We start from the raw sequence: 14,816 nt of genomic DNA on the forward strand, positions 1-14,816 counted from the left end.
ATCAATATCAAATCCCATTGTCACGCTCGGATGCAATTAGCATTGACTTCCAGGAGTGAAATTCCCTCAAATATCACACAATAATTCACACACAAACGCTGCAGGAACACATAAATACAGGTAATATAACAATACTCGAAGGAACATATTCTTCCTAATCTGTGAAAAATGAGTTATATTAAATACTGTAAACTCAATCATAACTTTCTTCTTTTACTCTTCTTACCTAATTGTACGTGTGTACTGCCCTTAAGAGGCCAACGTGCGTGCAGCAGGAACAGCCAGTATTTATGTTTATTTATTGCTTTTTTTCTATTTGCGCATTTTCTGGTTCTTTTTTTCAAGCAATATTTAAAGTCATTTTTATTATCATACACACACGTTTCCACATGATATGGCTCGGAATGCAATAGACAAAGTCTCAGGTTAATGCAGTAAGTCCCAAGATGAAAATGAAAATAGAACAACAAAATAAGATAAAATAAATATGATAAAGAGATAAGGAAGATGATTATTAACAGTTTGAATGTGTGCAAATGATGCAATGCAGCAAAGGTGTGGCTGCAGCAGAATGAAAATACAAGAGGCTTGAAATGAATTTCATATGATAGTTAGAAGGTCATTTAAAAAGAAAAGAGTGTTCAAGAATAAAGTGTTCAATGTGCAGGAATGAAGGGCCATGAGGCTATGATGGTCGTTTTGAGTAGTAAAGGTTTGTTAGTTGAATAAAATAAAAAAAAGTTATTAGGGATTTTCAATACCACTTTTTTCCCAGACCAGTACAAGTACTCATCTCTTGAGTAGTCACCAATACCGATACCAAGTACCAATACCACTAGTGCTTTTGATAGATAAAAAAAAAGACATACTTATATATCCCAATGTAGCATTTTTTTTTTCATTAAAATTGCATGAAATTAATGGTAATTTTCTATTTATCTTGTTTTATGGTCCATAGTTTTTCAATATCAATAAAAAATAATCAGGATTGATTTTTTTTCCCCATAAGCCCACGCTCACCTATTAATTTGATTAGAATCTCAATATACAATCATGCTATAATGCTATACTATACTATAATAAAACCATATTTGCTGCTTTTTTCTCTCTCGATGTGCGCATATTGTTACCGGTTTGAGCTAATTCTGTGTCCGTGTGGTTGGTCATAATCTGTATTCTGTGGGTTACTTTTTGTGTGCTTCTCTCTTGTCTTTCCCTGCTGGGTGCTTGTGTAGACGGGCCAGGAAGAGAGAGCGGACAGTTTGGTACGCTTGCTTGACTTTATTCTCTTGGAAGTCTTCCTTCTCACCAGCTATTTTCCTTCGCAAATCAGGTCCACGTAACCCCTTGGCAAGAGTCAATATGTGATCAACAGCTGATCATTTCTCATCACTTTTAACCCTTGTTGCTTGTAGAATTGTAAATTAAACTGCTAAGATTGTCATTTACTTGGTCAATTCAAGGTACAAGACCAGATCAGATGGCCTTTTTTCTGAATAATCTCAACCAATGCATATGCCAGATTTCATTTCATTTCATTTTGTTTTATTTGAAAGGGACAATGCACATTAATGAACAACAAATTAAGTTGTAAATATGCCAGCTTCTAGCAGCGATTGCTAATTTGCATCTGTAGTCCCCCATACAAAAATTGAGATAAAATGAAGAGAATACTCAATTTTTCTTCTGAAATAAAGTTGCCACTCTATTACTACACAAACGCAGGTCTATTCTATTTTTTTACTTGCCATTGCTAAAAAACAAACTTGAGAAAAAACTTGAGTTCAGTACAACTCATGATCAGTTGTTAGGTCACATAATTGTGTTGCTGCTATGCGCTTTGCCTGTTCCCGTTGAAGCGATGGCTTCTTCTGCATCATGGTGAAATGTTTGTCCTTTCAGAAATCACTGCATTTATAGCTTGATGCCAACATTATGTATGTTGTTTCATTGGACTTTATTTTAAAGGTCGTCAAGCTTGATGGCCTTCCTTATCCTTTTTCTCTTGACCTGTATCATAGACGCAATCTTTTACCAAAAAAGACACGAATGCCATTATTTTTAGACTTAATGATTTATTTGAACCATTCATTTTACAGAGTGTAATGATTGAAGCGATGAAGTACATCTTCATTGATTTTTACAAACAATTTGATTCACCAGTTTGAATTTATTTAGGATTTTCTCTAATGGTCATGAGGTCAATGTTTTGCATATGTGCTCCAAAGTTTCCCCAAAAATGCACATACCGGTAATTTGAAATATAAATCTGAGTAAGCAGATGCAATTTAATTTGTGTTTTAAAGATTTATTTGTCATAATTTGAACATTTTATTCCTATTAAATTAAGTCAGAAATGCGCTACAAAAACAATGATTCTTTTTCTCTCTTTATACTGTATTTGATTATTATGATTAATTATTATTATTATTGATTATTATACTTGCTTGAGACTGACCTGTTTTATGCTACTTTGATTTTCTAGCAGTACACAAACAAAACGTTTTTATCCAGCCCCGCAGGCTAATCGACATGTTTTGCCTTGGCAGACTTTCAAGAGCATTTCCGTTCAAATCCAAATCATTTATCTACAATGACCATGCCAATTTTAAATACATTAGGCAATTAAGGATTGTATTTGCATGTTGCTGTTTGAGTACTACTTCTGTCATACTGTATACACCTGTATTACCATAGCAAGTCATCAGATAAGTCCGTTTTGTTGTTTTATAATGAGAATTTTCACCTGGTCACACTTCATGGCTCCAAATGAATTATCCTTGCACATCTAATGGTTTTACACCCAACTGTTAGACGACAATGGAAAACTGTCTGAGCGTTACACTTTCCATATCAGTGGGCTGTCTGCTAAAGATCCATTGATACGGTGGCCCTCGTGTGGATTAACTGTGAGGTTGATGTGGAGCCTTGTCCACCTCTGTCCTCTTCGCAATCAGCTGGAATGGCTTGTTTGTCATGTACCCGCTAAGCTTCTGGAATTCTCCATTTTGATTGTGCTGATTCACACTTCTCTTTCAAACCCACGCCACTTTGCTCTTTCTTAGAAACGACACATGCCTTGTTTTTTTTTTTTTCTGTCTAAATCATCCCCCCCTGCATCCCCTTTTAACGGATCCTATTTCTTCTTGCCTCACCTTTTGTCTGTAGCGGACCATCACATTAGGCGCTGGAGACCGGCAAGTTATCCAGACTCCCATCAATGAGTCCCTGCCCGTCAGCGGCAGCAGCGTGGCGCAGCTGTTCAGGCAGCTCGGTAAGGACAATTGTTACGTGGCAACAACACTACAACACCAACATTTCCTGATTTTTATCTTGGGGCTTTGGTGTAGCTGCTTGTGATTGTTATCAGGCGATGTCTCTCCCGTCCTAATTGTATTACTTACAGTGGTACCTTCACATTTGTGTGGCTGAGCTGAGTTTTTCAAGTGAAGGGTCGCCGCTTGCTATTTTGCTTTGTGTTGCAAGGCAAAACTCTAATACCACTTAAAGTGAAGTGGAAAGAATGGAACAAATTAATGAGATTTTAATTGATTTCAATAGGAAATATTGATTTCATGGATACTAAAAGTAAACTGAGTTACTTGCTTAGTCACGCAATTAATTACATTCAAAGTGCTTTCACAGAAAGTAGTAAAATCATGACAAAATGCCAAAACACTCATTTCACATTGGAAATGGGAATGTTGTCTATCTTTATTCCGAATGACACTTGTGACCTGTGCTCCTCCAGGGATAGTCAATGTGCTGTACCTGTTCTGTGCCGCCCTGACGGAGCACAAGATCCTGTTCCTGTCCAGCAGTTACCAACGACTAACAGATGCCTGCCGGGGGTTGCTGGCTATCATGTTCCCACTCAAATACAGGTACGTACCTAATTGACATGACACTCACATCCCCGTCCCTCATTAAGTGTATTGTATTCTAACAATGTGCAATATTTGTGTCTCCGCAGCTTCACATATGTCCCCATCCTGCCTGGTAAACTCCTGGAGGTCTTGAGCACTCCCACTCCTTTCATAATCGGTGTCAACTCGTTTTTCCGCTCTGAGACACAAGAACTGGTGGGTTCTCATCACTGTAACAGCATCCTAAACAATATTGCATAAGTCATCTGTTTACTAGTAGTCTCCTTAGTTAGCTACCAACATGCCTACCGGCTATACCTACAGTGCATTCACAGCACAAATGACCTACACAAAAGCACTAAGTCATACCTACCTAAAACACCTACTTATTTACAGTCCTGCTCACCATTATTGGCACCCATGAAGATAAAATACATAATGTGGATTATCTTCTGCAAAAAATGAATCAAGTAATTCATTTTATTTTTTTATAGAGAACTTGTGTTTCAGCCGAAAGACCAAATTATTAAAAAACAATGTAAAACAATAAACAATGGGCGGAAAAACACTGACATTAAATCTGGATTTGATTTGAAACTGAAAAGATTTTTGGGGTGTTGTAGTTGGATGTCATCATCGCTGACCTGGACGGTGGCACCGTCACCATCCCGGAGTGTGTTCACATCTCCCTGCTGCCAGAACCACTCCTCCAGCAGACTCAGACTGCACTCTCCATGGTAAGGGAACACATGTAACATCAGGAAAGACCGACTTTTAAATGACCAGCCTGATTAATATACGGCTGCACGGTATTGCCGGAACGAGAAAAGTACTGCGATACCCTGCCCTCAAAGTGTGTTTTCAGTAATGATATTTTAAGAGAGACAATGACAAAGCCGCCCGCTCACATCTATCTGACGCCTTTGTGTCGAAAGTTGGCGGCGCCTCTTTGTACGAGACACACAGAAAAGAAATGGCCTCAAGAAATAACTAAATAAAGTAAAACTTGTAATAGATGAGCTGCTGTGTCAATATTTGTTTTATTTTATGGAGAGGCATGAGGCATATTTGAACATTTTCATCCCTTTGCCGCTGCAGACATGATTGGAAGCGGTGTGTTATGTAATTGGTATTCTAACAATTTTTTTTATTTTATTTTTATTTTTTATTTATTTTTACACAATTGTGATTCATGGGGAGACATTTTACAAATTTACAATTTTGCAAAGTATTTTTAACCAATTTATAAGGCTTTCCTTTCTTAAGCAAATAAGGGTGGTCACTATGTTTTGCTGTGCTGATCATTTTACGGTCCAAAATACCCCCCCCCCCCCCAAAAAAAAGGCCTTCTACCACAAATAGCCTCATCTCATCTCCACCTTGTCATTACATATCATTAGGCAATATGAAAAGTCACTAATTCATGGTGAAATGGCAATCCTTTGAGAACTTGCCACAAGTGGATGTGTTTTGTTTTTTGCCTCACATTTTACTCAAATTATAGGAATTCCCAAATGGATTTATGCAATACACCATTTCTCTCTATGAATAAAAACTTTGTGTAACAATCAAGTCACACACTTTCACAAACCACGTTCTAAAAAATACATTGTTACATTTAAACTTTGATCTGGGAAATATTATTGCAAGAAAACATTACAAGTGGCAACATATATTTCTGGACAAAGTTAAGTCATCTGTAATTAAACAAGTATGAATCCCAACCCAGTATTTCACTTTTATAATGAATTGCGAGTGTAGTCATGTGACAAACTGGATGGACTTTATTAATAAAATGGCACCTTGGTGATGTAAATAAACTTGATTGCATTTGCTACCCTTTCACATGTATTGCTGTCCCTGAATTTGAAATGCTTTTGATTTCAGACAAATTCCTCTGTGTATTACTTTTTAAATTCATCAGTAATCTATTTGACCTGTTGGAATGTGTATATTCTGTGTTCCAAGAACCACCCAAGAATTCATACATAGCGTTTGTTTGGCAGACATTTTATTTTTTTTAACTAAAAGAACAGCAGTTTTGTTAATACAGTGAAGTGCAGGATCATATCGCCCTTCAATCCAACCTATCTAATTATTTTTTCTTTTACAAATCAACACAATATAAGTAAATGCTAATGTAAGAGGCCTTACATGCCCAACACAAAAACATAATTACGAAACGGGATAAGTGATGATCATGTCTCTGATAGGCAGCTTTAATTTATTAACGTGTCCATAAAGTTTTCATGGAAAAGATAGAATCTGGTGAGCGGGATGCATGCAGGAGCCATGATGCTATAGATTGTTGGTAGGCAACCCTAAAGCTGGGCTTACCTGCATCCAGGAAGGGAGATGGGCCCATCACGGCCTGGATCTCCTGGCACCATTGTTGCGTGAACATAGTCTAAAATATTTGTGACTTCAGATCTATATGTTGATAATATTAATATGTTTTCTTTTAAGAGGGATTATTGAAACCCTCTTCCAAATAGTACTGATAAACAAAAGAGATTGGCATTTTCGCATGTATGTTTTATTTTTTAACCCCCGTTCCATTTCACATCAAATGTGTAAATTACATATTAAATTGCTTTGTTATTCCAACAAATGTGTTAGGCGGCAGGGTAAATATTTGATGCTCGTGTCAGAAATACATAATCTATCTATGTGTAAAAAAATATATAACAAAACAACAAGAAATACATCTAGCAGTAAAGATCTCTAAATTCACCCATGTTTCTCAATTGGTAATATGGATTGAAATGAGACCTCAATCTTTTGGTTGATTTCTTTCTTGTTTGCAGGTTTTGGATCCTGAGCTGGAAATTGCTGATCATGCCTTCCCACCTCAGTCCTCGCAACCTTCGGCACCCAAGATCCAGGTAAAAATCTGCCAACCATGTATGAAATACCCCAGAATATGTAGTTAAACTGACTATGAGCACAATGATATATTGCATAAGTAACGGTAGAACTTTTAAGAGAGGAGCCGATCGTAGAAGGAATTACACTAGCTGGTCTTTTAATTATAATTAAAAAGGGATCATTACATCTTTTTGACAGAAATTGATGGACCACAGCTATGAATATCGATTATACTGTATGTAACTACTGTGGCCTTGATTCTGGTATGTGCATGTTTGGACTTAAGATGGTCTGTGATGTGTGCCTTAGGATAAGGAGATCCGGGCGATCTTCCTGTGGCTGTTTGCTCAGCTTTTCCAGGGTTATCGCTGGTGTTTACATATCATCCGCATTCACCCCGAACCAGTTATCCGCTTCCATAAGGTATGACACAGGCCCCACCTCCCAAATCCTGGCATCATCACACAAATTGGACTTTACAGTGAGAATTTTTATTTTTTATTTTTTTCCCCAGGCGGCTTTCCTCGGCCAAAGAGCACTGACGGAGGATGACTTCCTCATGAAGGTGTTGGACGGCATGGCGTTTGCAGGGTTCGTGTCGGAGAGGGGGCCTCCCTACAGAGCAACAGATTTGTTTGATGATGTGAGTTTAGAAATCAAACTGAATTTACTTCACTAAACCATGTTGATTGTCATCCCAAGTTGTTGAATTCTTCGCCATCCCTGACAGACTAGAGGGGTTCGCTTATCCTTGGAAGCACATTTTACCATTGTCATTAAGCTGCAAACTACTTTTATAGAAGTCAAAGCTCCAAGGTCCGAGCTGACTTTGAGAGGGGTACACTTCTTAGGCACATTCACACCAATGGAGATTTTTGGATCTTTAATGACCTAATCTGCATGGAATGTGGGACGAAACCGGATTAATGAGGAAAAAAAAACCCATGTAAGCATGGGGAGACCATGCAAATATGACAGATTTGAAAACGGAATGTTTGGCCCTGAGGCAGAAATGCTAACCACTAGCTCATTGTGCTGCTTGCACAATCCAAAATCCTGGGTCACATTTACCATTCACCATCTTGCTTAAAAAATGCTAAAGTGCAATATTGGATATGAATTCAGTATTTATGTATAATATATATATTTTTATGTGCAGTTTTTTTTAACATGGAGAGAGCATTTCTCAATTCTCTGTTGTTCCCATAGCTGGTAGCGAATGAGGTGGAGAGGATACGGCAAGAGGAGTTCTCGCCGCACAAAGTCATGAACCACATCAAGGAGTTGGCCGAGCAGCTATTTAAAAATGTATGTCTCGAGATGAAATGCTTGTTCTTTTTTTTTAAATATATATTTGTGTGTAACCACTCTTGAGTCCGTTCCTCTCTCCAGGAAAACCCCTACCCGGCAGTGACCATGCATAAAGTCCAACGACCGTCAGAAAACGGCCAGAAAGCCACTCAGGGTCAGACTCCCTTCCCTGGACTGGATGAGGTCACGGTACAACTCTTCATCGACCACGCCACTGCCAGGCTCAAGACGGCACCACCAGTGGTCAAGGTGGAGGTCAAGAGCATGGTGCCATCTGGACCACCGTTGGGTGAGCTAGGTTAAAAACCTCTAGTGATGTTAACCAAGAGAAACAAACAATTAATTCTGTTCTCGCAGATTTCCGACAGTTTCTTTTTTGAAAGAAGAACAGCGAGAGGCGTTTTGTGCATATTTATCCGATAAAAAGGCATGCACAAGTTGCCGCACTGCCCAATTAACTCAAAATTTATTCCTAAATGTCCAAACTTTGCCGAGCAGATCACGTTGAAGCAGTCTCAGATGGATATTGTGGAGAACTCCTTTATCCAGATTGTAATATGATCCGAGAAAGCAGGGGTTGGAGAAACCAGCATGGCATGAATACGGATAACCACAAATAAACATTTCTTTGTAGATTGCATCATATTTTTCCATTTTATGGCCCTTAGAGGACTTAAATGTCCCCTAATAGGAAAAAGGCTTCCCAGCTCCTGCTTTAAAGTTTTTAGAGGCGTAAGTTAATCATCAGCACTTCCTGTCTCCAACTTCTCCCCCTCGCTCAGCGTGTGTTTAATGGGCTCTATTTTGAAGTGCCACGGTGATAAATGAGCCTCACACGTGCCCCGCTTCCACAGGAGACATGGTGGACCGGAACAGCAACGTGATGGCCAACAGCGCACGTCGGCTGGAGGTTGTCCGGAATTGCATCACATACATCTTCGAGAACAAAATGCTCGAGGCCAAGAAGGTACGAATGACTCATTGGAAAAAGTGCACTTTTTCAGTTATGGAAATTCTGACACAAAGCATTTAAGTTGGACAAAAGTTACTGGTTTGCGTTCTGTACTTTTACGATTCACAACATTATTGATACAGTACTGGATCTATTTCAGTTGTGCTGCTGTTCCATGTGGTTGCTCATTAAATGTCTGTCATTTGATTAGTTTGGTGTTGTGCACTTTGCCACTGCACGGTCCTGTGCTTATGTTTTTGGCCTGGAAATGTTTTGCAGACAAATATTTACTGTTATTGTAAGTTACGTTGAATGTTGAATGGTTTTTGTAGTGTGCCATGTGCTATTTTGATATAGAAAAGTTCAAGTCAAGTAAAGCCAGTACTGTGCTGTGGAAAGTAAAATGTCCTTGTGCCTTCTTTTTGCAGTTGATGCCAGCTGTACTTCGGGCTTTGAAGGGTAGGGCCGCTCGGGTGTGTTTGACCCAGGAGCTCAATCAGCACGTCTTACAGAACCGGGCAGTGCTGGATGACCAGCAGTTTGACTACGTCGTCCGAATGATGAACTGCACCTTACAGGTCTATAACCACTTATGCTCCGCAGTTATATTTGTGGTTTCTTTACCTTGGGTTTTTTTAATGCACCCAGCCACTCTCTGTGGTATTATGATATGCAGTATTCTTCATTATGCATTTTACAAGCATCATATTTTCTTCCTTTTTAGGACTGCTCGCATATGGATGAACATGGTATTGCTGCAGCCCTTCTCCCATTGGTCACAGCCTTTTGCAGGGTAAGTTAATCGGTCCACATTATTATTATGAACGGAACAAAGCCTCACACCATGTCTCACGTGGATTGTCACTCTTGTGTCTTTGTTGGACTGACAGAAATTAGGGTCAGGCATCACTCAGTTTGCATACAGCTGCGTACAGGAGCACACCGTGTGGACCAACATGCAGTTCTGGGAGGCCATGTTCTACAGCGACGTCCAGAACCACATTAAGGCACTTTACCTTGAGACGGAGGATGGAGAGCATCCGAACCACACGGTGAGGACTATAATTTATTTTTTATTTATTATTTTTTTTTCTGGAGAGCTCAGTATTGTTCATTCGGTAATTTTACCGATTTGACATGTCACCATCATTGCTCTTTGTTTTTTTTTTTGTATGTGTGTGTGTATTCATTAGTTCACCTAAAACCTATTAAAAAATTCCATACCGTTCACCTAAACCGGTGAGGCCTATAATTACAGACGCTCCCCACCTTACGAACGAGTTACGTTCCGGACGATCGTTCGTAAGGTGAATTTGTTCGTAAGTTGCTTCAGTGCTATATTTTGTATTATAATTTATGTTTAAAGCCTATATAAGTATATTGAAGGTTTATATAAGTATGTTTAAGGCTTGTACAAGTAACCTGCATTGGTTTGTACTGAAAAAAACTTTTAATAAAATGGAGAGAATACGTACAGTACTGTACTGTACTACGTATGTTAGAGAGAGAGAGCGAGAGACACACACAGTATGTACATGTACGTAATAAGATAAATAAAATGAAGTTTAACTTACTTTTGGAAGATGTACTCGATGCTTAAGGAGATGATGGAGGAGGAGGAAGAGGAGGATTTTATATCATGAGAGATTCTTCGTCGTCGCTGGAATCGGCTTCAAAAGTTATTTCCTCCTTCATGGGGACCGGTGTTTCTTCCTCCTCCTCGACACGTTGCTGAGCCTCCGATGAGCTCTCACAGCGCCAAGCATCGGTATTAGCGGCGGAAAGAAGCACTACGCGCAATACAAAATCTAACTTATAGCATCTCTTTCCGAACATTTTTCGACATACTGTACGCGCAGAAATGTTCGTATGTACCGTTGTTCGTAACTCGAATGTTCGTAAGTAGGGGAGCGTCTGTATTAGGAAGTCACTCATCATCACCAATCTTTAACAAACGGAATGTAATTTATCCTCAGGAGCAACAGGAGGGATCAGGCGGCGGGCGGGAAATCAGTGCCCTGGAGCTGGCGTCTGAGCAGAGCCGACTGTGGCCGATGCTAGGCAAGGAAATGCAGACGGAGCGCGTGCAGAAGGAGGAAAGCACTGTGTTCAGCCAGGCCATCCACTACGCCAACAGGATGAGCTACCTGCTGCTGCCACTGGACACCAGCAAGAACCGCTTGCTCAGGAGCTCGGGTCTCGGGGACGTGGAGAGCGTCAGCAACAGCTACGTCACCAACAGGTAAGAACAACCACCAAAAATCATTTACAGTATTCAAAAATGAAGTCTCTGTACTTGTCAAATAGATTTCAGATCATTGCGATTCAAGACCTCTTTTTTTTGTTTTTTTATCTCGTAGTATTGCAGGGAGCATGGCCGAGAGCTACGACACAGAGAGCGGCTTTGAGGATGCTGAGAGCTCCGACGTGGCCAACTCAGTGGTGCGTTTCATCAACCGCTTCGTGGACAAAGTGTGCAATGAGAGCGGCGTGACCAACGAGCACCTGAAGGCTCTCCACGCCATGATACCAGGTATCATTTTCCACATTGAATTGTGTGAAAACGAGTCATTTTCCATGCTTATGCTTATGTTGTTTGACCGCAGATATCGTTCAGATGCACATCGAGACGTTAGATGCAGTCCATCGCGAGAGTAAACGACTGCCGCCGATCCAAAAGGTAACCAATTCCTATTTTTACGCCCCACTGGAGAAAGGCCATGCAGAGCGAGCCCGGCCAGCCCCGCCTACTTCCCTCTCCACCAATCCGTACCGCTCAGAACCACGGTGTCACACCAGGTATGTCTGTGACTCACAAGGACAACTGAGCAAAGCATGATGGGTGATGATTGCTCTCCCTGGTGTGCCGTTTTTCGTGTCTTGAGCTAATGTGCGTGCCTTCATTTCGAAGGGTGTCGTCAGTTGGTGTGATGGAGAGGGATGGGGGCTGAGCTCCGTGTAGGCCAAATTCATGTAAAAACTAAACAAAAACAAAACAGTTCAGGCTTTAGAAATTGTATCATGGACTAAGCTAAGCCAAATGTAAGCCAAATTATTTATCAGCAATAACAGTCAAAATGTTAACGAGAGTATTCTTCCAAGATAACGAACAAACTGAACAAAATATAAGACATTCCAATCTTATCAGGTTAATATTGTTATTTCCGGCTCATATAGTCTGAAGCCAGCCATACTCACATGCATGTTTGTAAAGCATGAGGATGTAATGAGTGTGGGGGTTCTGAAACAAGTTTAGTGCAACATACTTGAATGCCTGCATTCACATTGAGTTGAGGATTGGTGATTTAAAGGTGTATTCAAGGATCTTTTGTCGCTGCGTCTTCCGGGTGGATCGACTTAACGATTGGTTCTCGATCCCGTCAATCAGTCTGCCGTAATGATGTCTTGCGTGCTCGTTCGGGTGTATGTTGCATGTAGCCGCTGAGCTTTGGATTCAGCCATTCATCGCTGTAGCCCCACCAATCTTGCCTAACTTTTAGCAGGAGGTCATTCCAAAGAGAGGGACTGGCAAGAGAAAGTCTTGAGCCACTGTGAGCCGCCGCTTAATCCTCGGTACTTCCACTAGTGTCTGGTCCGCTGACATGATGCACCGGGCCCGTGCATAGGGGTGGAGGAGCTCAGAGATGTAAGGTGGAGCAAATAAAAGCATCTTAAGATGAACTTTAAAATGTGAAGGGAGGCCAGAATTGGAATGATGTGCTCTCTCTCCTACGAGCACCAGTCAGGAGGCGAGCAGTAGAATTTTGGACCAACTGGACGGACATTTCGTTTGGTTCATTTATTTAATCCATTTGTAAGACAAGCCTTAAAACACAAACTGGAATATTACACACACAGGCTTATCAGTCATTTCTATGAGCTGCAATTCATATTTATTTGGGTTGTGTGTGGCACCTTCTGGTTTGATGGTAAGAATTGACAACCAAAGACAGATAATGCCAGGAGTGGTCAAATGCATGGTTCTCTCGTCCGTTTCTCCACTTACAGCCCCCATGGCCTTATTTGTGTTCTTTCTGCTTCAGCGTCATTAACCCCCCCCTCTCTCTCTCCCTCTCTGCTCTCTCCACGCAGCCCAAGCTGTTGAGGCCGACCCTTTTGGCAGGCGAGGAGCTGGTGATGGATGGCATGCGTGTTTACCTCATCCCGGACGGGCGCGAGGAGGCCACGGGGATGATGGGAGGCCCGCCCTTGCTCCCCGCGGAGGGAGCTATCTTCCTCACTACCTACCGGCTCATTTTCAAGGGCACTCCCACTGACCCGCTGGGTAAGGGACTATACAGTACATGTGCAATGTGCAAATTTGACTCATGTTTGTCGTGTTGGTCACAATTGACCGGAAACATACTAGTACGTGTGTGTGTGGAAAATAAGCAGTATTTAAATGTTTCTTTGCTGCTTCCCTACTACAGTGGGCGAGCAGGTGGTGACTCGTTCTTTCCCCATCGCGTCTTTGACCAAGGAGAAGAGAATCTCTGTCACTTTACCCATGGAGCAATTTGTTCAGGAGGGGCTACAGCTACGGTCCTGCACCTTCCAGGTACTTTTGAACCATCAACAGTTCTGTGCTGGTGGATTATTTCCTTCAGAGCCCAGAAGTATTATTAGGTTAGTGCTTGTCTCTTTACTGCAACACTTTGGTCCACTTTTTGTCCATTTGCAGCTAATGAAGATCGTTTTCGACGAGGAGGTGGCAGCTGACCTGGCGGAGGTTTTCAGGAAGCACATGCACAAGCTACGCTACCCCCAGCACGTGCAGGGAACGTTCGCATTCACCGTCGGTCAGAGCGGCAAGCTGGTGGTAGAGCACAAAACCAAGGACAAGAACCAGTCACTCAAGTATGTACTTCTGTTTAAACTTCTTTGCACAAGGACCACACACATCCGTTTCATCGGTGTTTTCACTCAAGGAGCAGCATTTCTGCAAATAAGAAGGAAGGAACTGACTGACTGTTGAGCTGCTCATATCCTAATCTCATATTGCTAATCAGGCGTGTAGTTATTTACATACTTTTTTAATATTTACTTAACCAGAGCCACATTGTGCTTTTTTAGTCTGTCCCACTTTCAGTGTGAAATATATTGTAAATATCTATACTATCATTCAGGCCACATGTGTGAGTTATTTATTTTTGACCAATCTAAAGTGTTTGAAATGGATGGCTGTCTTTGATGATGCAAATTTAGTGGTTGAACAACCATGCCGTGTTTGGGGTCTCCTGAAAAGTGATGATTTTGGAGGTACGAGGGTTCCGCTTGACATCAACATATAAATATCTATCCAAACATCCATTTTCGCTTATTCCTCACAACGGTCGCGGGACTGCTGGAGCCTATCCCAGCTGGCTTCGGGCATTCAAATACTAAAAATAGAAGTGTTTTGGTAGCTGGTTAATTAAGAGTAGTAAAATGATGGTGCCAGGGTGGGGCCAGATATGCATATCTAATCTAAAGAACTAGAAGACTGTGTACAATGATCAAAATCGAAATTGCGATACTCTCATGATTTGAAGACGTTTTTGCTTGTCTCAGGACACTTTCCAAAAACCTGGTGAAGAGCGCCAAGCGGACCATCAACCGTCAGTATGTAACGAAGAAGAAATACTCTCCGCCTACTTGGGAAAACAGGACCAGTTTCCAGTCAGAGCTGGATGAGGATGAAATTTCAGGTATGTCGATAGCAAAACTCACTTCAATCCTCATTAATAATTCATATTTTTAAATCCTTGTTAATTCCCATTGAAAGTTTCCACTTCATTTCCTGTATTTGTTAGGGTAAAATCAATGTTTCATGTTCATGT

At 40.9% G+C, this 14,816-nt stretch overlaps 1 protein-coding gene across 3 annotated transcripts in view; it reads left to right on the forward strand.

Moving 5' to 3' along the window:
* Positions 1–14,816, forward strand: part of sbf1 (SET binding factor 1) — a 43,389-nt gene that overhangs the window by 16,249 nt on the left and 12,324 nt on the right. For 2 of the 3 annotated variants that reach the window (XM_077543619.1, XM_077543620.1), the window contains exons 7-27: positions 1,236–1,265; positions 3,169–3,274; positions 3,752–3,884; positions 3,974–4,082; positions 4,490–4,603; positions 6,674–6,751; positions 7,044–7,157; positions 7,249–7,377; positions 7,944–8,042; positions 8,127–8,334; positions 8,900–9,012; positions 9,426–9,575; positions 9,722–9,790; positions 9,888–10,049; positions 10,974–11,239; positions 11,358–11,530; positions 11,604–11,677; positions 13,090–13,282; positions 13,428–13,555; positions 13,679–13,854; positions 14,548–14,684. In XM_077543619.1, the coding sequence (XP_077399745.1) occupies positions 1,236–1,265; positions 3,169–3,274; positions 3,752–3,884; positions 3,974–4,082; positions 4,490–4,603; positions 6,674–6,751; positions 7,044–7,157; positions 7,249–7,377; positions 7,944–8,042; positions 8,127–8,334; positions 8,900–9,012; positions 9,426–9,575; positions 9,722–9,790; positions 9,888–10,049; positions 10,974–11,239; positions 11,358–11,530; positions 11,604–11,677; positions 13,090–13,282; positions 13,428–13,555; positions 13,679–13,854; positions 14,548–14,684 (2,761 nt within the window). The remainder of the gene's footprint in view (positions 1–1,235; positions 1,266–3,168; positions 3,275–3,751; positions 3,885–3,973; positions 4,083–4,489; positions 4,604–6,673; positions 6,752–7,043; positions 7,158–7,248; positions 7,378–7,943; positions 8,043–8,126; positions 8,335–8,899; positions 9,013–9,425; positions 9,576–9,721; positions 9,791–9,887; positions 10,050–10,973; positions 11,240–11,357; positions 11,531–11,603; positions 11,678–13,089; positions 13,283–13,427; positions 13,556–13,678; positions 13,855–14,547; positions 14,685–14,816) is intronic. The other variant, XM_077543621.1, reaches the window with a different exon arrangement.

The sequence above is a fragment of the Vanacampus margaritifer genome, chromosome 15 (genome assembly GCF_051991255.1).
Source record: "Vanacampus margaritifer isolate UIUO_Vmar chromosome 15, RoL_Vmar_1.0, whole genome shotgun sequence".
Classification (NCBI taxonomy): Eukaryota; Metazoa; Chordata; class Actinopteri; order Syngnathiformes; family Syngnathidae; genus Vanacampus; species Vanacampus margaritifer.